This window comes from Myotis myotis, unplaced genomic scaffold, assembly GCF_014108235.1.
Source record: "Myotis myotis isolate mMyoMyo1 unplaced genomic scaffold, mMyoMyo1.p scaffold_m19_p_5, whole genome shotgun sequence".
Classification (NCBI taxonomy): Eukaryota; Metazoa; Chordata; class Mammalia; order Chiroptera; family Vespertilionidae; genus Myotis; species Myotis myotis.
In genome coordinates, this window is record NW_023416357.1 from 63,961,025 (window position 1) to 63,987,682 (window position 26,658).

At 35.8% G+C, this 26,658-nt stretch overlaps 1 protein-coding gene across 18 annotated transcripts in view; it reads left to right on the plus strand.

Moving 5' to 3' along the window:
• The window catches only part of FER (FER tyrosine kinase), a 305,227-nt gene that overhangs the window by 87,079 nt on the left and 191,490 nt on the right, over nucleotides 1–26,658 (plus strand). For 16 of the 18 annotated variants that reach the window (XR_004967573.1, XR_004967574.1, XR_004967575.1 and 13 more), the window contains one exon: nucleotides 5,060–5,249. Coding sequence is in view for 14 of the 18 variants with exons in the window: in XM_036309530.1 (XP_036165423.1) it covers nucleotides 5,060–5,249 (190 nt within the window). In the remaining 4 variants the exon portion in view is untranslated. Of the gene's footprint in view, nucleotides 1–428; nucleotides 557–5,059; nucleotides 5,250–5,362; nucleotides 5,534–26,658 lie in introns of those variants that run through there. The other 2 variants (XR_004967576.1, XM_036309544.1) reach the window with 2 other exon arrangements.

Here is a 26,658-nt window from a genome sequence, read left to right on the forward strand (position 1 = left end):
CCTTCAGTCCGCAGGCTGACGCTCTATCCGTTGAGCCAAACCGGCTCGGGCTATGTTTCTTCTTTTCAATTGGCCTTTGGGACCCAATATGCCAGATCTTACTCCTCTCTTTCTGGCCACTCCTTCTTTATAAACCTGTTTTCCTCCACTCAGCCAATCCATTTTGGAGTTAGTAAAGGCATGGCCCCAGGTTATGCCACCCACCTTCCTGAACTCTATCTCTAGATGATCGCCTAAAGGTGACCCATATTTATTACTTCCAGATTTCTCCTCTGAACTGTCTGGCCATGCAGTCATTTGCCTACTTGACAGGCCTACTTGGGTGTCTTAAAAATACCCTAAATTGTCTGTGTCCAAGGCTGAATTAAAAATTTCAATCTAACCCAATTCAATCCAACCTAGTTCACTCTTAGTATTCCTTATTTCAGTGAATGGCAGCACCATTCATCCTATTATACAACTCAGCATGGTAGGAGCCTGCACCTTTCATTTATAGGATGGCTCTTATTACAGCTTGGTGTTAAATATCATATTGGAGTCACTGAGCCTTTCAGAGGTAAGAATAGAAATTTAAGTTACTCTGGACATTCCTTTAATTTGAAAAATTTCAGTTTTGTATCACTAAAAATCTTCTATTTGGATTATAAAAATAAAATCTATCAACTGTTGCTAATATTACATTCAAAATGGAATTATCTTTTGTTTTTTTCTATTTGCAAATAAATTTCTTCCCATGTATACAGAAGACAAAGCTGTTCTACTTTTTACAGCTTTTAAATGAACACATTGTAAATGACTCCTGTTTTAAAATTTAGTGATTATAAAGAAAGACAATAGGGTAGCTGACTTTCTCACCCGTATGTATGACCATATATTGTTGGAAGAGGCAATCTTCAAGTTTTATCTTAATGTAGAAGTTGTGGGTTTCTTTGTTTTTTGGTGTGCTTTCTTGACTCAAATCGTTGACTTTGACTCTTTATCTACATAATCAGTGTGATCCATGTTCCTTCACCTATTTATATTTATCAGGAGATGAGAGTGGGAGTAGAGGAGAGGGGTTTACATGTAAAGAGTGGTGGATATATGGGAAATAGCATTTCTTGAGTTCTTACTCTGTTCTACACATTATATTGGATGTTTTATATACTAGTATAGTAAGCCAATGAATGTTATCTTTATTTTGCTTTCTGTATAATTGCTCATATTTTAACTTTAGGAGAATTTAGATAACTTAGAATAACATGCCTAATAAGTGGTAGAAAACACATGAGTCTCTGACTCAAAAGTTTCTATCTTTTTTGATCACAGAATTTGCTTGATCTTATGATTTTAATAGTGCTTTTAGGAGAATAAATTAGAAGGGATAAGTATGTCAAGCAATACAGAGGATGAGTCTTGTTTAACCCAAGTTCTATTAGCCCTTCGTTACCATGGGAGTTTTATTGCTAGCTTCAATAAAAAAATCTTAAAAATGTTAAGTATATTTACATAAGGAAATAGTCATTGTGGAATCTCATTAATTTATACATTAGTAGGGTTGAAGTTTGTCTTTGAATAATATGTTAAAGTATTTTGATAAACAAATAGTCTTCAGGGATTCTGGGGAAATGTTTGATTTTCAATTTTGTGTTTCCTTTTTGTGTGTGTGTGTGTGTGTGTGTATATATATATATATTTAACTGCACTTAAATAATTAAAATCAATTTTTATTCAGTTTTAAAAGTAGATTTAGAATTATTTTTACTCTGTAACACATTAGCTTCGTATACAATGCTACTTGAAAATAACAAAACAATAAAATGGTATTTTCTCACAAATACTATTTACATTCTTAAATTAATGGAATCATACTGAATTTTTGCTTACCATTCTTGGATCTATTAAAATATAATAAAGGACTAAAGTTAAAACCTACAAATTTGGATTTAAGTAATTATCTCTAAAACATCTTATAGTAACAGTGACAAAATATATAAGAAATCATTTGATAGTTTTGATTCCTATAATAGAGTGATATGAAGTGAAAAGTGAACTTAGAGAATGATTTTTCTATAACATGAATTTCACACAAGAACAGAATTTTAGCTCATATAAATAATGTAGCCCTCAGTTGAAATGTTGCAGAATTTTATTTAAAAAAATAAGGTAAAGAGAGTAAAACCAACCACTAAAAATGGTATGATTGTAATACAACATAAAGCACCACTCTAGTGTACATATCTTTACTCATTACTTTTAGAGTATGTTTACTCAACTGGAAATAATATAAATCTTCACTTGATTTATGATCCTTGACTACTGATTAGAACATAGTTTATGGGAAAATATACCAAGCATATGTCTTTTATGACTCAGTGGCATAAAGAGCTAGACTATTACTGTTGGTTTTAGGGCTTGGTTTTAGATTCAAAAAGAGAATGATTAATTTTGTACCAAAATCACCTAGTACTTAAAAATACTGTCTACATCATAAAATCATAACTCCTAGAGCCATGCAGGATCTTAAGAGAGTTTTTGATTCATAATTGCCTTTCAAATTATATGATATCCGCAGCCCAGACGTTTTAAGAGATTTGCAAAATGCCACATCTAGCCTGTAGTGAAGGTAAGAATTGAACCATCTAAAATATTGTTCTAGTCTGCAAATTCAGGGTACTTTTAATTTGGACTCAGCACTTTTAAATTACGCGCATTACCAAAAAATGTGCTCTGTAAATAGGAAATCTATTCAACAATATTTTTTGCATGTCTGCTAAGTGCTGTGAATACAATGAAAGGTAAGACATATATGGCTACATGTCTCATGAAGCTTATACTTTTGTGGAATGCACCAGTACAACACAAGAAATTAACAATTGTGATAATTGCTGTGAAACAGGTAGTTCTGATAGAACAGAGGAGCACCTACTAAATTTAGGTGGCCAGGGTCTCCTGGGAAATGGCATCTTTGCTGAGACCTGGAAGATGGAAGGTGCCATCCACGTGAAGAGGAGTTTGAGATAGCGATAAGTAGCACATGTATAGGTTCTGATCCCTTCCATTTTTTAAATTTACTTATGGCTTTTTATGCATCTTGTGTTATTTAATCATGTATTTACTATAATTTTCTTCTTATTAAAATATACACATAATAGTTTGCTCAATGGTGTTATAACCATATAAAATAATTGCATGGTGTGTTGTATAGTGATTACAGCAATACTTTAAAAAAAACTATTGAACAAAAGCAAGATGTTAATGTATGTGAAATTGTCATTATACATAGAGCTTAATAGGATTAATTGGAAGAAGCTGGTATTGCTCATTAACTTCATTATAAGACATGAAAATTGACCACAGTCATATAATAGGGCATATGCTGCCCCTGCAAGTCTCGTTGTTTTAAAAATCACTAAAATAAAAACCAAGAAATTTATATTTTAACCTAATTCTTGGTAGTAGGATAGTATTTCAGAATTTCTGATTACAATGTGGTACAATGTAGTTGATACTTAGAACTCGGAAGGAGAATAAAAAAGGCCTGTCCCTATAATAGATTATTTAGGAACCCAGGGCATATGAGACGGCAAAAGCCTCACCTTACCAGAGGAAGCATGATGACAGCAACAGTGATAGACATTTTCAATTAAATTTTTAATTTTGAGGTAATTATAGATTTCTGTCTATGTGTATGACTTAATAGAGGTCCCATGTACTTTATATTCACTTTGCCCCAATGGAAGCATTTTGGAAAAGTGTAATTTAATATTATAATTGTAGATATTGACTTTGATACAGTCATGACTTAGAACGTTTCATCACTGCAAGCATTCCCTCATATTGTACTTTTGTAGCTACACTGCTTTCCTCCCCCTCCTAAGTACCCAGTATCCTTTAATCTGTGCTCCATTTCTACAATTTTGTCTTTCCAAGAATGTTATATAAATAAAATTTCACTGAATGTAGCCTTTTTACGTTAATCAATTCTCTATTTTTTTGTTGGGCTAATCTCCTGAAATTCATTGCCATATAATTCAGGAGATTTCAGCTTTCTTTAGAGCATCACTGAGGTTGCTTCCTACTCAATTTAATTGGCATTGATTTTTAAAATATCAATCAGCATCATATTTATAAATAAAACTCTTTCAGTGTGAGTTCCTTCTGCCTATGCTTACCCAGTTTATGTTGATCCTTTTAAGTTCTATTTGAAGAAGGTAACATTCTGACCTTATTCTCCAACTTTGAAGCTTCCTCTATTGACAATCTATTGTCTCCTACATATAAGTAACTTACTTTCCGTAGTGCATGGCACATTTCTTTAAGATATTAATATACTATGTATGACAGTGTTTCCAAAAGTGCTCCCCACTACCTGGGTTTTCTTTTGTGTGTGTGGCTTAAATATGGTGAGTTAGTTTGAAATTTCCGCTAGGGGCAGCCTCCAAGGGGTAAAAAGTCACAATAAGGCACCATGTGGCTATGTAGTTCTCCAAAGGAGGAATTGGGATATTTTTTATTTTTATAGTGATGACATTGGAAAGATTTGGGGACTTGTGCTCATTCCCTTATTAACAGCTCAGCCCTCAGTATTAGTTAGAACAGCTTTCCCCAACTCTGAACACACACTTCTCCCAATATACATACAACGTGGTCCCAGGCTGTCACCTTGATTTGATTTATTTTACTCCAGGCGCAGATTGGATTCTAGCTATATTCCATGTGAGATATGAAGTACATTTAAGATTCTTCTTCAGTCATGCTAATTCATTTTAGGCCCTACGCTTCTGGACTTAAGTGTCTGTACTCTGCGAGGTAGATGGTTTAGCTGTAAAATAAAATGAATGCTGTAGACCGTAATGTATTTGAAAGTATCTTGAATTTGATTTGAGCTTCCAAACATTTTCTTCCATTTTGTTAATGCTACTCCTATGATGACTCAAAATCTATTTAGTTTCCTAATTCTTCTGATTCTGTAGGATTCATAAAGATGAAAACAAAAGCATATATAAGATTTCTTTATAAGGTTTCTTTAAAGTATGCATTTCTTAAAGAAGTCAATACTTAATGTGTTCTTTTTTAGTATTGTGCTGCTGATAAGCCAAAAACAGACACTTGAAGAGCTGAAACAGTCTGTGCAGCAGCTGAGGTGCACTGAGGCAAAGTTTACGGCACAGAAAGAATTACTAGAGCAAAAAGTGCAAGAAAATGATGGAAAAGAGCCACCTCCAGTAATAAATTATGAAGAAGATGCACGGTCAGTTACATCTATGGTAAGCCGAAGAGTAATCAAACAAGAAACCAGAAGAGTGGTATGTAGGTAATAAGTGAATACAAAAGTCAAGTCTCATTTCTATAACAAATTGTTGCTCTTGTTAATATGCAGGTCCTATTAAACTTGTTTGTAAATGCAAAATAGACTTGTCAGTCACCTTCAGGTCACCTGGTGAGCACTTTCAGGAACCACCTGTAGAGTCAGAGGAAAAAGCTCTTCTCTTGCCTTCAGAACTGAAAACAAAGACTGCAATTGTTTTTATTCCTGGGAGACAGCAGGAAGGTAGGGTGTACTTCTTAAGATAGAAGTAAGAAATAAGGAGAAAGCTATTTATTAATTTTTTTCTTAAGAACAGTAGAATATTATTTATCTGAGATGTGTTTATTGTTTTCACAATAAGATTTTTTCTTATAAATATCCTTAAACTACAATAAACACATTTAAATCCACCAACTAGAAATTTAACTTACTTTATAGTTTTATTAACTGTTTAAGAATACCTAGTACAATACTTTCCCTGTCTCCCTTTATTTCTTCATTTCTTTCTTCTTTCATCTTATGTTGGTGGTTCTCACCAAGGGGCAATTTTACTCCTCCCCCGCTATCCCCACCCCAGCTCCAAAAGACATTTGGCAATGTTTTTATTTATTTATTTTTAATTGAATTTGAGCTTCACAGTTAGTAACTGCTATTGGTATCTAGTGTGTAGAGTCTGGTGATGCTGCTAAACATTCTACAGTGCACAGGACAGCCCCTCAATTCACACACCCAACAAAAATTAACCCAAAATATCAGTAGTGGCAAGGGTGGAGAAGCCTGAGCTATGTCCTTGGCTTTGTCTGTGGAGAGCTGGGTGCAGTCCATATGGAGGACCATCATAGATAATGATACTGTAGTTTATGTTTTAGTAATTTTTGGTTCATGTGGTTCTGAATAGTATAGTTTGAGTGTCAAACAGATTCAGATATCTTACATTGTGAATTTTGAGTTACAATTCTTTGTTCTCTTTTAGTATCCTCTCAGATAAAAAGGACCTCACTTTCTTGCTCATGATTCTTGATAACTATCTGGCATGTGCATGTGCAATCTTTCAGAGGAAATTCTAAAGTTTTTTCTTTTATCAGGTTTTTGAAAACCTCAGCTAGTAAACATTTTGTTTTCTGAGTATAGTTAATAATATGTCCTTGTCTCCATGTGGGTGTAGAATTGGTTACTTAATAGCTTGATTTAGTGGCAGATAGGTTAAAACTGGCCATCTAATTAATTTTAAATAATTCTGTGTTTATATGACCCCTGTTGGCATTATTATTATGATAGGAAAAGATAGTTATTCACAACACTAGATGTAGCATATTCTGATAATTACAACTAAAAACTTGACTTTGACATTTAAAATATACTGGTTCATTAATTCCTATTTATTAAAAGCTTATGATCATTTAGAAATTTTTCTTTCATAATCATTAAAAAGAAACCTTTTAAACAAATCCTATCTAATAAAGAGGGAATATGCAAATTGACCACCACTCAGTCACAAAGATGGTGGTGCCCATAGCCACAAATGGCAGCGCCCAGTCCCCTCAGCCCCGCCGGAGTCCCCCAGTCCTTTCAGCCCTGCCAGAAGGGTGACAGGCACACGGTGTGGCTGGACCTGCCCTCAGCCCCCCAGCTGCCTAGGGTCAGCCCGAGGCACAGGCAAGCCTCAGATGTCGGCCTCCAAGCTGATGCCAGAGGGGCAGGCAAACCTTGGATGGCAGCTGCCCAGTACCCAGGGCTGCCCGAGGCTCAGGTAACCAGGGCCGGCCGAAGCTTGCGCTGCCGACAGTGGCAGCAGCAGAAGTGTGATGGGGGTATTGCCTTCCCCTGATGGCTGGGTTGCCTCCTGCCCCTGAGGGCTCCCGGACTGTGAGAGGGGGTAGGCCTGGCTGAGGGAACCCCTCCAGTGCATGAATTTTCATGCACCAGGCCTCTAGTGAATAAATAATGTTTCAGAGAGAATGTATAATACATTTTAAATTATAGTGTATGCTTCCTCGCACTTTCACATTTTCTCTTGTAACAATTTATTCAATAATGATAATACCTTGTAATTTTTTACAAATTGATGCCAGATATTTCACTTTACCCAATTTATTTTAAATAATTAAAATGCTAATTATAAATATATCAGGTATTTATTGAAACAATGACTTTAATAATTTTTTAAGGAAATTACAAAGGACTAATGTAATATATGTAGTTCAGAGTAATAAAGTAACATTTTATAAATTACTCATTTCCCAAATTGATGCCAATTAATGTGATTTTACAGAATATTTTATAAAACAAGTAGAAATATTTGCAATGCATAGTTCTTAAAACTTAGTAATACTCCCACCTATATAAGTGAACTTTTTGCATAATTAAGCATTATTTTATGAATAATATTTTAATAAAAGCCTGAAATTAACATAAGCAGTTCTGTTAGTATTTCTTCCTTATAAATTTCATGTTTATAAGTGATGTAAAATTTCAACAGGAGAAATTTAGTTGAATGTTGGAAGAATTGAAAGAACTAAAAGTTAAACTATGAAATCATGGAAAATATTAGGTAAAAGTAAGAGAGACAGTTTATTATTCCATATGATCCTAACTAAAGGCACTGTTAACCAAACACTAACTCTGTGGTAGTGAATGCTGCTATGGAAGAATGCCTTCAGGACTGTACCACTGGAAAGCAATGGGTCCTGGATTGTGCATTTTTATAGATATTCCCAGGTGTGTAATCAGGGTTAGGATTGTATAGTCAGGTTAATAAATGTAGTGATTTTAAAAAAATATATATATATAGATTGATTTCAGAGAGGAAAGGGGAGGAAGAGAGAGATAAACATCAATGATGAGAGAGAATCATTGATTGGCTGCTTTCTGCATGCCCCCTACTGGGGATCGAGCCCAAAACCCAGACATGAGCCCTGACCGGGAATCAAACTGTGACCTCCTGGCTCATAGGTCGATGCTCAACCACTGAGCCATGCTGGCCGGGTGATGGAGTGATGTTTATTTTGGCAATATAATTTGATGAAAATTAAAGCCCGCCTATTAATTTACAGAAATCTTTAAAAAATTGTGGCAGCAGATAATATAATCATCTCTGTCAGGAAGATATGCTTTCTAATGTTGTCTTTTTTCACCATGTCTAATTTTGCCTAAAATACAAAGGAGAAAATAATAAATATTAAGTATCACACAATAATTCTTTATTGTCTGTGAATAAGTATGTTTCATTTATTTATTCACTTAATGTTTTTTGAGCACCTGTTATATGTGAAGCTCATTTCTAGATGCTGTGGATACATCAGTGAATAAAACTAATAAAAAAAATCTCTCTTAGAGATTACATTCTGTAGCAAGTGGCTTAGTAAATAAAATAAACTGTGTATTTATAATGGAAGATAATAAATGCGAAGGGGTAGAAATGGAGCGGGGTAGGGGGTTTGGGGTTTAAGGTCAAAGGTTGGGAGACAATTTTAAATGCAAGTCAGGATAAGCATCACTGGGAATGTGACATTTGAACAGACATGAACAGCTAGGCTGTTACTTAATTTCTGGGGAAAGAATATTACAGTCAGAGGGTGCATCTTTTACAAAGGCAGTAAGATAGGAACATGTTTGGACTATTCAGAGTACAGTAAGGAGGTCTGAGTGAGGATATAGGGAGTGAGATTAGAGAAGTAATGGAGAACCTGTAGACCATGATTAAGGATTATAACTTTTCTCTGTGTGAAACGGGGAGGCGTTGGTGAGAGGGGGTTATGATAGAGGAATGGCATGCTCTGACTTTGAATTAAGTGGATCATTATAGGTGTGTTGAGAATATACTTAAGGGGAACAAAGATGGAAGAAGAATGCTAACACCGGGTATAGAAAATGACAGTTTGAGCAAGGATGATAGCACAGAAGTGCCAGGGACCTTTTAGCTCCTGAATATATTTTGAAGGTTGAGCCTATGGATTAATTGTGGAGCATGAGAGAGAAGAGCCAAGGATGTCTTTAAGATTTTTAGCAGGAACATTAGAAGAATAGAATTTGTTTCAAGTGCATGAATAGACTACACATTGAGCAGCTTTGATGAGGAAGAGCAAGACTCCAATTTGTCCATAAAAACAAATATTTGGGCCTGGAGTTCAGCCACCTGCTTGTAGGCATTAATGGTATTTGAAATCATTTCACTGTACGAGGTCATCAAGTGAGTGAGGACAGATAGAGGAGAAAAGAGAAACAAAGGCTGAGGCACTGCAAGGTAGGGATCTTGGAGAGAAGGAATCAGTAAGAAACTGGGGAGAGACCAGTGAGGTAGCAGAAAAAACAAAATTAATGTCCTTGAAATGTTTTAAGGGGAAATGAGTTTTACAATTTGGGACATGCTGAGTTAAGGCAAAGCAGTTGTATTGGCTGGAGAAGTTTTCTGAACTTTTAATATCAAATTCCCAAGAGAGGAAATATAGCATGGAATGGAGTGTCTTTGGAATACTGGCCTGACCACTCTTCAAAAAGAGTCCTGAAAGGACCACCATACAGTGAACCATCCTTTGGAAAATGCTGAGCTAGAAGGTAGATCCTTTCTTATCTAATTGGGTTCTTGATAGATTAAGTGTGCTGATAATTTAGAAGGCATCTTAGTTGTCTAAATGCTCTAGAACCCAAGGATTATTTTCTCTCATTCTTCAGTTATAGCTCCGCAGGACAGAAGAATCTGCCTTCTGGGGCAAATTGAGAGGGTGAACTCTTTGTTAGCTGCCCTTGAATAATGGTGGAAATACCAGACTTTTCTGATCCCTGAGTCAACATTGGCTGATGTTCCTATTTATTTAATTTATTTATTTGATTATTGAAAAATATCACTTTTCTTCATGTTTGATTTTAGCTTTCTAGTTGTAAGATTATAATTTTTCAATCAGTATCTGTTGAATTGAGGAATTGGACTTCCTTTTCACTGCAGAGTAATCTAGTTATTTTACTTTATAATAGCATGTGCTTTGAACCATCTATTTCTTAATTTTGTTTAAGGATTCTTCTCTATATGTCAAATATATAGAGAATTGATAGCATCATATAATGAGTTACTACTCTTTTAAATATGTTTTGCTGTTATATAAGATAATTGCCTTTACTATGATATTTCTGAGATTGCATATTTAAAGCCCTTTTGCTAGATTAATAAACAACATATATTTATCTTCTTTGCATAGTTTATTGAGTTAGTTCTGCTTAGTTGAATGGCACTATAATAAATCCTATTTTGTTACATTTTTCAACCCACAAAATATATGGTTGTGGACTAAATATTGTCTGTCATTGTGACTCAGTAGTAATCCATTTTATAATAGTGTCCAATCTATTTTCCACTTTATAAATTTATAGTGGTTAAACACTAAAATGGCCTGTCAATTGAGATATCATAATGACAGCATCATTGAAGCTTTTTCTGTTTTCATCATTAGGTACATTTATGTCTTTAAATATATAAGAGAAATGTTAATTCCAGGCCTTACTTATCAAATACACTGAGAAAATAAAAGACGTAGAATCTGGAGACCTGGCTTGAGCTTTGCCTGTGCTGTGTAACTATAGTCAGGTTTCTTAACCTTTCTGAGCTTTCTTTTCTATAAATGGAAGAAATGAGTATATACTCACCTTGCCTGACAAGATAGCTGTGACACTAAAATAAGACAATGTGTGTAAACATATGTTGTATATTATGAAATAATGTTAAAATATTACATTCTATTTCATTTTTTTCTAATGCACCTTAGTTCAAATGTAAATTAATTAGTAGATACTAATTGAGTTCTTAAGTATGAATTGTAGGCCTTTCTGAAAGATTATCTTCTGTATTTCTTATTTGGGAAGTCAAGGCCTTAATTAATTTATCTGAATAGATAGTAAATGTACATGTATAAAGGGTCTAAGTGTTCCTTCGTAAGTCCTCAGTTGCCTACCTTATAGGTAACCTTCCAGAAGCATTGAATACAAATAAAAATAGTGCTGTTCTGTACCTTACTTTTTTATTTAATTTATTTTAGGTATCATTTTATAATAGTGTATATACAACTACTTTTTCCCCCCATTTATTATTCAGCAAATATTTGTTTACTATCCAGTGTCAGGTACCATTTTTATTTATTTATTTTTTTTAGGTGCCATTTTATATTCTGGAAATGCAGTAGTGAACAAAATCAAGAGAAGTTTTCTGTCCTCATGGGCCTTTCACATATATGTATGTCAGGTGGTGGTTAATTCCTTAGAGAAAAATAAAACTAGATGCAGGAAAAGGGTGCTGGGAGGTGTTTTTATATATAAGTTTGTCAATGAAGGCTTCATTGGTAAAGTAGCATTTATGCAGAAATCTGAAAGAACTAAGGAAACAAGTGATGAAACTCTTTGGCATGAGATTATTCCAGGCAGTGGGAAAAGCAGATGAAAGGCCCCGAGACAGGAGTCGGCTTCATGTTTTGGAGGAACAAGGAAGCCAGTATGTTGGAACAGAATGAGAGATAGTAATAGGGAACAGAGCTAGAGAAGTAATAGGCATTTAGGTCATACAGTCCTGCAGACCAGGCTGTGTGTGCGTGTGTGTGTGTGTGTGTGTGTGTGTGTGTGTGTGTGTGTGTTGCTCTATGCTTGATAAATATCAAATATCTTAAGCTCATGCCACATAAAAAAAAATTTCAGATTTATTATACAAATATAAAAAATAAAGACACAAAACTACTAAAGAAAATATAAGTGAACAATTTTTTATGTTGGAAAACAATTAAATTACAGAATAAAAATGGAATATTATATACTGTAAATATGACAACGGATTAATGTTTTTCAATATATAAGTGAGTCATCCAAATTAGTTTATAAAAAAGTAATGCACCAATTAAAAGTGGGTAAAGAACGTGAATAAGAAATTCATAATAATTAGAGGGAATATAAACTTTAATAAAAATATGAACATTTTTTCAAACCCAATAGTAATGAAAATAATGACTAAGAAATGCAATTAGAAGATAATGCATTATTTTAACTTATCTACCACCAACTATAGTGGCCTTCCAACCTGTTCTTCATACTCCAGCCAAAGTAATCTTTTAAAATTTCAAATCAGAACAAATCTGATTATATTTATCCCCACAAGAATGGTTATAATGACTTCTTATGACTTTTAGGCTGAATACCAATTTCTCGAAATGGCCTAACTAAAGGCCTTATATTGTCTCATCCCTAACATATTTGCCAAATATTTCCCTATGAAAGAAAGAGCCGTGGGGGAAAGGAAGATATAGCCTAAGGCAGTGATTCTCAACCTTCCTAATGCTGCGACCCTTTAATACAGCTCCTCATGTTGTGGCAACCCCCAATTTCATTGTTACAAATTGAACATAACTAAAGCATAGTGATTAATCACAAAAACAATATGTAATTATATATGTGTTTTCCGATGGTCTTAGGCGACCCCTGTGAAAAGGTTGTTTGACCCCCAAAGGGTTCGCGACCCACAGGTTGAGAACTGCTGGCCTAGGAGCATAATCTTGGGTCATTTTAGGGTTTATTATACTAATCTAGTTTAAGAACCAAGCATAATTAGAGTAAGTTAGTAAGAGGTTTATATGAAGCTAACAAGTGTGGTCTAAAATCTTCAAGCGAAGCACTTCTGCCTGGTTAAGTCCCAAGTTATGAATGACAGATATGGTGCTGAAGTTGAGCATGAATGAGCATTGTTGGAGATGAAGACATCCAAGGAATTTGGAGGCGTTGGGTGTAAAAATCAGCCATGATAATGGTATGTATTGAGCTGGAAAGAAAACAATCACAACCTACTTGCAAAGCCCTTAATAAATGGAGAGTGTCTGAGAGGCCAGTGGATGAAAGCATTGAGAATGAAAATGCACCAGCTTCATTTATGCTGTTATTATAAATACCTCATCCCAAAAGATTATTCTTTAAAAGACATTTACTTTGATCCATTAATATTTGGCAGTGTAAAAGCCTTATATGTTTGGCTGCTCTAATATGTCATTTAAGGAAAATTATTAAAAGAAACTGATTGACAGTATGCTAAGTGTGTAAAATATTACTGGCAAATAATCCTGTAAAATAAAGGAGTTATTCCTTTCTTTCAGATGAGAATATTGAAGCTAGAGGAGATGGAAGAATTTTATCAGAATCAGAGTGGCACATTCACATTCAAAATTTTGTGACACAGTATTTTAAATTCTATTCGAGCAGTGTTTCCTGTTTGCTAAGTGAACAAAATGGTAGAGAAAACTTCATTCAAATCCTCTCTATGCTATTAAATATATAACGATAGACAAAGTCAAAACCTCTCTAAGATAAATTTCCTTATTGGTAAAATGTGGAACAATTCATGGAAACCTCATAGAATTATTTTGAACACTAATGAGATAATGTTTGTAAATATGTTTAGCACAGTTTCAGGCATATAGCTAAACTCAATAAATAGTAGTTGTAAAGAAAGAAAAAATTACCATGATGAGTTTCACTACATTTATGGTGGAAGCTATATTCCACTTTAACATTAATATTTTAATGCCTTTTCATAGTGTAAATCATAAAGATAAAAAAATTACCAGCAGGTGGAGCTCAGTGTCAGAGAAACCAAATTTTGGAAATTTGGTTTCTGAGATATTTTTCACCTATGTTTTAAAAATAGAATTAAATGCACACAGTTTTGAAATTTATATATGAAGGTTTTCTATTTTTAACATGCCTACTAAAAGTCATCATCCTATAACATAGTTCTTGAATATGTAAAAATAATGCTGTAGTTATCCCTACCATTTTATATCTGCTATATATAAGGTATGACAGTTCAGTTGTATGAATAAGACTCTTAAAGTGAACTTCATTGAAAAGACTGGCTTAGAATTTGATCATTTCATTCAGTAATTGGACTGATAATCTCAAGTTTAACTTGTCAAATCTGCTCCTCTCACAGTATTCCACTTAGCAAATGGTCTCACCTTTAATTAATGGCTCAAGTCCAAATATTGGGGATCACCCTTGTGTTCACTTTCTCAAATCTCACAACCACTCCGTCAGCAAGTTCTCTTGCTACTACCTCCAAAATATATCCCAAATCTGACCTCTTGTTAGCATTTCCACTGTGATCATTCTAATAAAACACACCATAAACTGTGACCTGGACTACTTCAGCCAGACTACCTGCTTGCTCCCTTGCCCTTCCTATATTTTATTTTTTATACATTAACTAGAGTGATCTCATTGTGATCTTGTTTGTATATCTCCTGCTTATGACCATCCAGTGGCATCCCTCTATGTAACTAGATACAATGCTTTATCATAGCCTAAGCTACATGACCTTGTGTCTGGCCCCGCATCCCTCACCCCTCCCCAGCATAGCCTACCACTCTTCTCATCTAACACCGTCTAGCCTTCTTGATCTTATTGCCCTTTGAGCATGCCATGCTTCTTCTCATCTCGGGGCCTGTGTCCTGTCTAATACTCTTTCCCCAGTTCTTCATAGGATTTACTGCCTCCTTTTAATCATTTCCACTCAAGTGTCACTCCTTTGAGATAGCTCTGTAACTACTCTAGCTACAGTGGACTCTCTTTATTATCCCTACTCCCACCTGCCCCTTTTCACTTCTTAAATAGCACTTACTTATAGTATCTTTACTATTATTACTATTACTGTTTTGGTGGCTAACATTTGGTGGTCGGTTTCTTTTAAGCATTTATATGCATTAAATACTTTAATATGTATATTTATATGCATTAACTCATTTAATTATGACATTTGTTTATGTATGTATGTTTTTGGTATCTAATTTTGCCCTCTGTTATCCCTGCTAGTTCCCTAGACTGTAACTCCCAGAATATAGGCACTTTTGTTTACTACTCTTTCCTTGACTTTGAGCCATAGTTAGAACATAGAGGAAGTTCAGTACATTTTTTTTTGAATATTGGGAAAGCTCTTAAAATTCATTATAACAAATAGAGTCATCAAATATTTAAATAAAATAACCTGCTAGGGGAAAGGGAACATTTTCTAAGAAAGAAATTATGCCTCACTTGTTATTCTTAGAACTTTTCTTATATGAAGATAACAGGGTATACAAAAGACTTTGACAGTGTTCTTTACCAAAGATTATTAAATATGAAGTCACCATTGGATGGGAAATATGCTTTTAGCATGGCTCAAGAAAAGGTTTAAAATCAGAATAAATATGGATTTATTTAATTAAAAGACTATAAAGATCAAGGTGCTTTAGCAATTAAAGATCACATCTATAATGGGTTGAAATGTATTCCCCCAAAAAACATGTCGAAATTCTAATAACCAGTATCTGTAAATGCAATCAAGTTAAGTTGAGGCCATTAGGATAGGCCAGTGATTTTCAACCAGTGTGCCAAAGAATTTTTAAAACACGTAATACCTGACTTCAGTCAGAGGCATTGACCTCTTTTTTCCTTAGATTGTCAAAAAAAAAAAAAAAATGACTACAGCCAACTATATAAACATAAGAAACGTTCAAACCTGTAGAAAATTTTTGTGAGTTTATTTTAGCCAAACTGATGACAATTGCCGGGAAGCAAAATCACAACAGATTGAGAAAATGATCTGGAAATATGGCAATTTTGCACCTTATTCGACACATTACAATCAAAAGAGAAGTCGTAAATGGATTAATGAAACCCACTAGTGATAGATTTAGAGAGGTAGGAGAAAGCAAAGGGGGGGGGGTGCGGGACCTCTGGGATTGGATTAAAAGTAAAATGATAGACACTTCTTTTACATAGTTATGTAGAGGATAATTAACAGTAAACAACTAACATGATGACAATAACATTAAGGCGATTTGTGGTTTCCTCTCTGGTGTAGTGCCTGTGCTTTGAGACCTCTGGAAAAAGGAAATTACTTTGACTTTCCAAAAGTATGTTATAATGAATGCAGAAAGACAATAGACTCAATTAAGTTAAAGATTGACTTTTTTTTAAAAGAATAGTTTATTGATTTTTAGAGAGAGAAGGGGGGGGGGGGGAGAGACAGACAGACAGACAGACATCAATGTGAGTGTAACATTGAGCCCTGACTGGCAATCAAACCAGCAACCTTTTAGTGCACAGTACGATGCCCAACCAACTGAGCCACTCCTGCCAGCACGGTAAAGCTTGACTTTTGTCAGGGAAGATTCTAGCCCAGCACATGACTACCTCCCATAAACTGTTTTTAGTTAAATAGTTTTAATTTCAGGCCATCCCAGGTGGTTACTTTAGGTTCTCTGAGTTTGTAAGGCTACCACGCAGGTGTCCCCTGAGCTTGTCAGGTTTAGTATGTGCCCCCCCACCCCCTTTTTAAAAAAAAATATATTTTCTTGATTTTTCACATTGAGGAAGGGAACATCTATGAGAGAGAAACATCAATCAGCTGCCTCCTACACACCCCCTACTGGGGATGTGCCCACAACCAAGGTACATGCCCTTAGCCAGAATCGAACCTGGGACCTTTCAGTCCGCAGGCCAACACTCCATCCACTGAGCCAAACCAGTTAGGGCTGTGGCCCCTTTTTGTCTGCACAACACAACAAGAGCCGAACAGTGTGAAGGAATAAAAATTATACTTATCTTTTTTATTAGATCAACTAAAAATATATCTTTTGATGTGCTGCAGAATTTAGTTGAAAATCGCTGGATCGGCTCTAATCCAATATGACTGATGTCTTTTAAGAAAAGAGAGACTGACTATAGGGAGTACAGCCATGTGAAGACAGAGGCAGGGACTGGATTTATGCTGTCATTAGCAAAGGATTACTTGGGGCTAGCAGAAGCTATGAGACAAAGAAGGATCCTCCCATAGAAGGTTTGGAGGGAGCAGGGCCCTGCTAACACCTTAATTTCAGACTTCTGACTTCCAGAACTGTGAGAAAATAAATTTCTGTTGTATTAAGCCACCCAGTTTGTTATAGTAGCCCTGGGACACTAGTACAGCATCCACTGTGTTTATTATCTATGTAAATGATCTGGAAGACTGCCTAGTGACATCTATCTAGATGACATCGCATTTTCTAGTTGTGAGGAGCAAAACCAATGGGTATAGGTGATCGTAGGAGAAATACCTGCATTACCTTTTCTCTGGGCTAGCCTAAGAAGGAAGACATCTAGATTCTCTTGATTTTATATTCCTTGACTGTAAACATTAATTTTGATTCATTTTATCTCTAAGATTATTTCCAGATTTAAAGTCCTGTGATTTTATGAACTTTTGAATTTATATGTCAGATATCTAGTAAATACTCAGTGAATATTGAAAAGAATAAATTAATAAAACCATACAAGAAATAAAAGATAAAAATAGGAAAATATAAGTAAATTTATGTAGGTGTGAAATCCAAATTATATGTTTAAAATGATTTAGAGAAAAAATGAAATCAAGGAAAGAATATTGAGAATCAATATATATGCATTTTTAAAATGTATCAACCTATAGCAAAAAGACAAAATTAATACATTGCTAATGCATCATTTAAGACTCCTTTTTGGCAGGAGGTTACTTTGGTGAGGTAGAGCAGGGACCTAACCCAAGAAGTATAGTAGTTGATTTTGGAACTGGGTTGCTTGGATTTGAATCATGGATTAGCCTCTAATTGACCTTGTAAGCTGGGGCAAGTTAGTTATCCTTCCTGTTCCTCAGTTTTGTCATCTGTAAACTAGGGCTTGTAATAGAACCTATCCCTTTGGTTATGGTGGGGTATTAGATGAGATAATCTACCTAAAATGTCTATAGCAATGCCTGGCTTATAAGAAGCTCCCTACCCCATGTTGTCTATTAATATTTATTGTATATATCATTTTATAAAATTATTCTCAGAATATAAAACGGGCTTTTCCCTGGTGGGCATGAACAAAAGAAGAATGGTTGTTATGAACAACAAAATAAAAATGTGGATATATTTAAAGTAGAGAAATAGAGGAAATTTTGCAAAGAGGTTCTTGCTTTTTTTTTTTAAGTACATTGAATTGGAAAGGGAGGCAAAGGGTTTAAAGGAGGAGATATGTCAGAATTGTGATCCAAGATAGTTTCACTGAGTATTTGTATAGTAGGTCTCAATTGTTCTTTTTCTATTTATTTCCATAAAGTTCCTTGAACTTTGGTCTATTTTAAAGAATGTTCTGCATAGTACCTGAATGTATCTGGCATTTAGTGGTTGCATAGTACCTTCTTTAAAAAAAAAAAAATGAGTGAATAAAACAAGGATTTACATAGCAATTAATAAATTATTATAGAATAGATTATTAATTTAGGAGCCTTATTTTCAGATTAAACATTTATGATTTTAAGTATCCCAATCACTTTACTGCTTCTCATTGTATGTTATAAAACTCAACACATTCTTGCTGCAAGGGAATTTTATTTTATTATTATTATTTTTACCAGAGGATATTTTTCCATTGATTTTTAGCAAGAGTGGAAGAGAGAGGGAAAGATAGAGAGAAACGTCAATGTGAGAGAAACATATCACTTGGTTGCCTCCTGCATGCCACACCCTGGTCAGGGAGGAGCTTGGGAGGAGCCTGCAACCCCCGTACCCTCCTTTGACTGGAATTGAACCCAGGACCCTTTGGTCCATAGGCCAGTACTCTATCCACTGAGCAAAACTGGCAAGGCTGCAAAGGATTTTTAAATTTTTATTTCTAATGAGACCTTAAAGATCATTTGTGCATAATTTAGATTCTTCTTCTTTTTTTTTTTAATCAGAAGAATTTCAGTCATAAGGGGAATTATGCCCCAGTGAAATTAATTAAAAAACACTGGATTAAGAAAAGCTTTGTAGCACAGCAGTTTGTAAGGTTTTGATTCAAAAAGTGCTTGAAAATTTGGTCTGTTCTTAGAGATTTCAAGATCCAAGTTCCAAAAGCAGAATACTTCTAAAGGTTGTGTAGAAAAAAACCCAAGTCATTTTATTTTAAAAATCAGTTAGAAAATAGATTTATTTCTTAAATAATGGGTCATCACTTAATTCATGAGGATATTTTTCTTTTTTACTCAGTAAATCCATAACGTTTGTTGGATATGGCAGTTCTTTTTATCCAGAACTGAGTTGTATACTTCCAAGCCAACAGGGGGAGATAGTGAGAAATAGGAGGTCCTGATCTGTGTCCTCTCTAGCTGGCTTTGGCTCAGAGAGGAAGTCTATGGGCAAATTGACTTCTGTGGGCCTACCATTGGCAGCTTTGGCTGAGATTCGAGATGGAGAAGAAACATAGATGTTCAGCTTGTGAGGGTAGACTGGAGCCTGTTTCTCAATCCAGAGTCTGTAGAGCATGTTCTTTAAAGAAGAGCTCTGATATTTCTCCTTCCACAGCAGAATTCAAACGAGAGCAGGTAAGGGGAAAGGCTGTCTCAGGCCCACTTAGTTAGGGCCCCAAAATGACCTCAGTCCAGCGGATCATCTGTTTTATGCTGCTGCTTCCAATTGGAAGAATAATTTTTCTTCTGAATATGATAGTAGACAAAACATGTTTGAAGGAATATTTTTACTCAGTTGTCAAGCCAAGCCCATTAAAAGAATGAAAGGCTTGTTTTTCATTTCTATTTTATTTTCATTTTATTCACCTCTCAGATTTGAGAAATATACATGCTTTCTACAAGGGAAAGGAGTGCAGCTTTATCAGATATCTGAGGAAAAGCATTGCTCAGTTTAAACTCTGTGATGGTGTTTAAACTTCCTTACTGGCTGGCGAGCCCAGTATTACCTTGTTTTCAGTTTTTGTCAGCAAAAGAAAATAAGGCTTTTCTTTCTTTCTTTTTTTTTTTTTAAATATATTTTATTGATTTTTTACAGAGAGGAAGGGAGAGAGATAGAGAGTTAGAAACATCGATGAGAGAGAAACATCGATCAGCTGCCTCCTGCACATCTCCTACTGGGGATATGCCCGCAACCCAGGTACATGCCCTTGACCGGAATCGAACCTGGGACCTTTCAGTCCACAGGCCGACGCTCTATCCACTGAGCCAAACCGGTTTCGGCAAGGCTTTTCTTGATAATGATCAGTGATAATATCTGATAAAGCTTTTTAATATGACATATAACTGTATAGTTCAATATTAAGTTGGTAATAAATTCTTATGATTTAATTTAGTAACCTAGAACATATTTTTCAGTTTAAACTAAATCACCTACATCCTCCAGGTCCCTTAATTAATGCCCCTGTAGTTAAGGCTGTCATTCATTCAGATTCATTATATTAGGAAAAACAAATTCTAGCCTTAAATAAGAATGGGGGGAAAAGGAGACATATGTAATACTTTCAACAATAAAGAATTTAAATTGAAAAAAGTTCAATGATTATACATCTTCATATATTTTTTCTTATATTTAAAGAGAGTTGTAGTAGACACATAATTTGTTTTTTAATGTTACCACATTACATATTTAAGTTGTGGTGTTCTAAATATTAGTGTCTTATAGTCATTGGATAAGCACTATTCATAAATTTAAAAATAATTTCTTAAATTTATAAGCCTCTTATTATCTTGATTTATAGTCATAAAAATTTTAGAGGATATAGAATCCATTGTATCATCTTGTCCAATCTACCATTTTTTTATGTAATAATGTCTCTGAAGTCCAAGATAATTATGTTTATTTTGAACTATGTAAGAATACGGGAATAAAACATTTGTATTGAGGCATATCATTAGTGCCATGTAGTTATTAGTAAGTTATTTTAAAAATTCTGAAATTCTCAAAGTTTAACCTAATCATAATCAACTGTTCGATCTTTTTGGTACCTTTAAAGCTTCAAGAGAGTTTATGGATAAGTTTTTGAATCTTATGTATAATTCTTAGAGCAGAGAGGCTGATTTTAAAAATTCTAGATTTGGTTCTAGAAATTGTCTTGTTACTGCCCAGTCAGTGTAGGGAAGAGAAGAAATGATTTGATTTGAATTACATCATAGGTTTGAATGTAAGAATTAGTATTCTAAGTAAAGTATTGTTCTTGGGAAAGTTACTGAACCGCTCCACACTTTGTCTTTCTAATGTCTAAAACGAGGATGACAGGACTTGCTGTATAGTGTTATAGATGATTAAATGTGCAGAACAATGCACGTACAGTGAACATGGTGCTTGGCACATGGCGTTAGAGCCACTTTCTAACCAGGTCAGTATTTTTTTTTCAACTGTACATGATGTGGTGCATTGTGGTTGTTCTCTCTAACATAACCCTAAAACTTAAGCAATAGTGATGTTACGTTCAGCTTTATTCATGTGTTTGAAAATACTTAACAAAGAAATTCCTTTGGTTCTCACTGAACTACTTTGAGATTTAGTGAATTGGTAAGCCACTGAATGAAGCATGTCTGAAATGTAGATCCAACTTTCCTATATTCAGAGGCCTCTCCCCTATATGACTGTTTTATGTTTAATGAAAAAAAAAGTGATCATTTTACCTGTCATTTATATTTTATAGTTTTCAGTCATATTTAACCTTTAACTGCTTCAGGCTCAAAATGTGTATATTTGCTTGTTTATTTGCATACAAGCATTCTTCAGTCTTATAATTTTAATTTTTACTGGTCTCTTTCTATTTTTTTCCTATTATATTCTAGAGATGTGGTATTCAGAATAATGCCTCACCTTTATACTTAATGAACCACAGTTTTATATTTAACAAGTTAAGCGCCCAGTCAGTCACTGGTGACTGACACTATACTCTGCCTGGAAGACAAAACAGGCTGGGTGCTTAATGTGTTAATGCTATGAATTGATTGTAATAATTGTTCTATTATATTATAGTTTTATTTTATGGCATCTCTGTGAAAAAGATAGTCATAGAATAAAGACTATGGCATGGTAATTTATAACAGTGATTTTCAATGTTATTCTTTTTAATACATGCCCTATTTGTACAAACTTATTTTGGTCAACTTATTTTTATCTTGGGAGTTGGTTGCCTTTGAAATTCCTTCTTTCTTTGTTGGCATCTTATTATAAGAAACAATATTGGACCCCCAAATATGAAAAGAAACTTCAAACCACATGTGCTAATTAGTGTGAAAATAGATGTTAGCAAAGCAAATGACAAACTTAGCCAGTGCTCCAGCTGCTGCGCTGCAGGTGCATGAAAAGCCGGAGGGAGAAAATCCTGTGACCTTGCTACTGCCCAGCTGTGAGTGCTGCTGTATATTCTCTGGAATCACCTGGGCTCCTGCTGAGAAAAACTGTCTTTGGGACAACAGCTAGACTTCTGACAGTGGATCTGGGGCACGGTGTTGTTTTAGTGAGAGATGTGGTCTAAAAACTGGGGCAGGAAAGGAAAGATTTAAAAAGTGCATATATGCACATTTTAATATTTCTCTATAGAATTTATGATAATAATGCAATTTTCAGCCAGGTTTCTAGATTTAATAGACTTTATATCAGGGTGATTTTTGTTTTTGTTTTTGTTTGTTTTGATGTTTAGGGAGGCTGATGTTTACAAGTTAAAGATTTACTATCTCATCATTATGTTCCTGAGTTGTTTTATTTATCCTCACCAGAGGATATTTTTCCATTACTATTTAGAGAGAGTGGGAGGGAGGGAGGAAGAGGGGAAAGAGACAGAGAGAGAGCGAGAATGAGAGCTAGAGCATGAGAGCTAGAGCGAGAGGTGAGAAAGACACATGGATTGGTTGCCTCCTGCCAGGGATTGAACCTGCAACCAAGGTATGTGTCCTTGACTGGGAATCAAACCTGCAACCCTTTGGTGTATGGGCCAGCGCTCTAACCACTGGGCAACTGGCCAGGGAAGTCCCTCTGTTTTAAAAGCAAAATCTCAAAATCTCAGTTTAGATGAGTCTTGATAATTTAACTCATAATAGTGTACTTTATTTTTTTATTTTTATTTTTTTTTAAATATATTTTATTGATTTTTTTACAGAGAGGAAGGGAGAGGGATAGAGAGTCAGAAACATCAATGAGAGAGATACATCAATCAGCTGCCTCCTGCACATCCCCCAGTGGGGATGTGCCCGCAACCCAGGTACATGCCCTTGACCGGAATCGAACCTGGGACCTTTCAGTCCGCAGGCCGACGCTCTATCCACTGAGCCAAACCGGTTTCGGCATAATAGTGTACTTTAAAAAAAAAACAAAAAACAGGAAAAGCATCATTTTTTTTTTTTTTTTAACTGAGCAAAGTCTATCAGCTCTTAAATTGTTGAGTCAGTGAGATCCTCACAAGGAAATGGTTGTGTATCTTGTACTACTGGATAATTTATAAAAAGAATATTGTTAGCCAGTTTGCTCATACATTTAAGAAAAATCATTATGGAATGTGAATTGGATTTAGATATTGAACAGAAAAATTACTGATTATCACCTCCTTCTTGGGTCTTGTTTCCCCAGAGATGTCATCTTATTTAAGAGATATAGAGTCAAAAAAGCAAGCCTAATGATCTGACATTTTACAACCAATGGTTCATCAAACTCTATTCTGTTATATTGTAAATTTTCTTAGCATTGTTATTTTAAGACAAAATTTTAATCATTCAAATGTTTCTTTTGCACATCAGTTTCCTGTTTCATTATTTCAGAATATGAAAATCCTTGACTTAGCAAGGGGGCTTTCTCTTAATAAATATCCTTAATATGTAAACATCAAAGGAAAAAGACAGCATGACAAACTAGGTTACTAGGCAGTGAATACTTCTGTAATGATTTGTCTTCAGTCAGAACCCAATTGCTAAAAGAAATCACTTAGAAACTGTTTTAATACTTAAATTTTATATCCTGATGGAAATAGAAACTATGCACCGTTCATTCTCCCCAGCGAATCAACATCTCCAAAAGACTAAGTTATTTGTTTATTTATAAAATAGAGGCCCGGTGCATGAAATTCGAGCACTTGGAGGGTCCCTCAGTCCGGCCTGTGCCCTCTGGCAGTCCAGGAGCCCTCAAGGGATGTCTGACTGCCGTGGAGGCGGGAGCGGCTCCCACCACTGCCACTGTGCTCGCCAACCATGAGTCTAGCTTCTGGCTGAGAGGGGCTCCCCTTGTGGGAGTGCACTGACCACCAGGGGGTAGCTCCTGCATTGAGCATCTGTACCCTGGTGGTCAGTGCGTGTCATAGCGACCTGTCATTTGCTGTTTGGTTGATTTGCATATTAGCCTTTTATTAGATAGGATACATTTCTTATATGCAGGACATATCAATATTTGCAGTATTTCATTTATATTTTGGATTCATCAATAGCATAGAATTTTTTTCAGGAGACAATCATCTTTGGTATTATAATTTCCTTATAGGTATAAAATCCCTTCAAATTTCATGGGTGCTTTGCATAAGTAGTTCCAAAGATATTTGGCTCTCAGCCTGGAGTTTGAGGGTGAATATTGTTATCTTTTTCTTGATTCTTATTGCCTCCTAATTTGAATAAGTATCTCTTCTTACTAGGCCAAATAATCACTTTTCAAGAATGTTCCTTCCAAGAATGTTATTAGATTGTGTTTACTTTCAGAAGTCTGTGAGAAATAGTATTTGGTTGCTTTAATGACTTAATGTTAACAAAAAAAGTGTTCCAGTGGCACCTTTCACTATAGTTCAACTTCTCATTGGGGGTCAAGTTCTGAGGGCACTTTGGGTGGGATGACTAAATGCATTAAGGGAAGTAACTGTGGTGGCCAGCCTGTCACTATGGAACTCTTCTTTTCTGTTGTTATTTTTGTTTGTTTTCAGTTTTCAAATTACAGTTGACATTCAATATTATATTAGTTTCAGGTGTACAACATAGTGGTTAGATATTTATATAATTTACAAAGTCCTCCCCTCAATAAGTCTAGTACCTACCTGGCACCATATATAATTATTACAGTATTACTGACTAGACTAGGAGCCCAGTGCATGAATTCATGTACCTGGAAAGGAACTGTGGGCCGAGAGGCTGCGGTAGGCGCAGGGGCGGGTCTTGGCCCATCCTCTGCGACCCCACCCAGCCCCTCCTGCTGCAGCCCCCTGTCCCCTTTCTGCCGGCATCCCTGCTCCCACCGCCACCACTCCATGCACTGACAGCGCCAGCCCTGGCTTGTTGATGGTGCTGGCCCCACTTGCACCAGCTGACAGCGCAGAGTGATTGGGGCCAGTGCCAGCAGTGGGTGCGAGTGGGGCCGGCGCTGTCAGGGGGAGGTGGAGAAGCCCTCAGGGGTGATCAGGGTTGGCAGCTGCCATTCACACCCACTGATGGCACCAAGTACTTGGGACCAGCACCAGGCACCAGCAGCGGGTGCGAGCGGCAGCTCCCGTGCCAGCTGCAGGTGCAAGTGGGGCCAGCACCGGCAGCAGGTGCAAGTGCTGGGCAAGACCGTGGCACATGGGAGCAAAGAATTTTCAGTAACCACCAGAGGCTCACCCTGATGACAGTGACCGGTGCCCTGCCTTGGTCTGATGCCCCCACTCACCTGCTCCACCATCCGCCTTGGCCAACGCCCGCCATGTTCAGCGCACATCATAGCAACCTATTGTTCGGTTGTTCGGTTGTTCTGGTTGTTCCACCATTCAGTCTGTTTGCATATTAACCTTTTAGCATATTAGCCTTTTATTATATAGGATTCCCTATGTTGTACTTTACCTCCCTATGACTACTTTGAAACTACCCATTTGTACTTTTTAATCCTTTCACCTTTTTCACCCAGCCCCCCCCCCCCCCCCCCACACCTCTCCCATCTGGCAATCCTCAGTTTGTTCTCTGCATCTATGTGTCTGTTTCATTTATTTTGTTCTTTAGATTCTACATAAAAGTGAAATCATATGGTATTTGTCTTTCTCTGTCTGACATTTCACTTAGCATAATACTCTCTAGGTTTGTCTGTGTTGTCATAAGTGGTAAGATTTTATTCTTTTTCGTGGCTGAGTAACATTCCATTGTATATATGTACCACATTTTCTTTATCCAGTTGTCTGTTGATGGATACTTAGGTTGCCTCCATCTCTTGGCTACTGTAAATAATGGTGCAATAAACATAGAGGTGCATATATCTTTTCAAATTAGTGTTTTGGATTGTTTCCGGCCAATACACGGGAGTGGAATTGCTGGGTCATGTGGTAATTCTATTTTTAACTTTTTGAGGAACCTCTATAATGTTTTCCATAGTGGTTGCAGCAATTTGCAATCCCACCAACAGTACACAAGGGTTCTCTTTTCTCCTATGGAAGTCTTCTGCGTAAGTTTTTTTCATGAGCAATGCAATGCATTTGATTGGTGAATTGGACAGAGGTTACAGAATTTTTAAGGTGAAGATTTTATCTAGTCCACTGCCCTCCTGATTACTTATGTGGAAACTGAGAGCCAGGGTAGTCAAGTAATTTGCCCAAATTCATATACTTTATCCCATCTGACATCAGAACCTTATTCT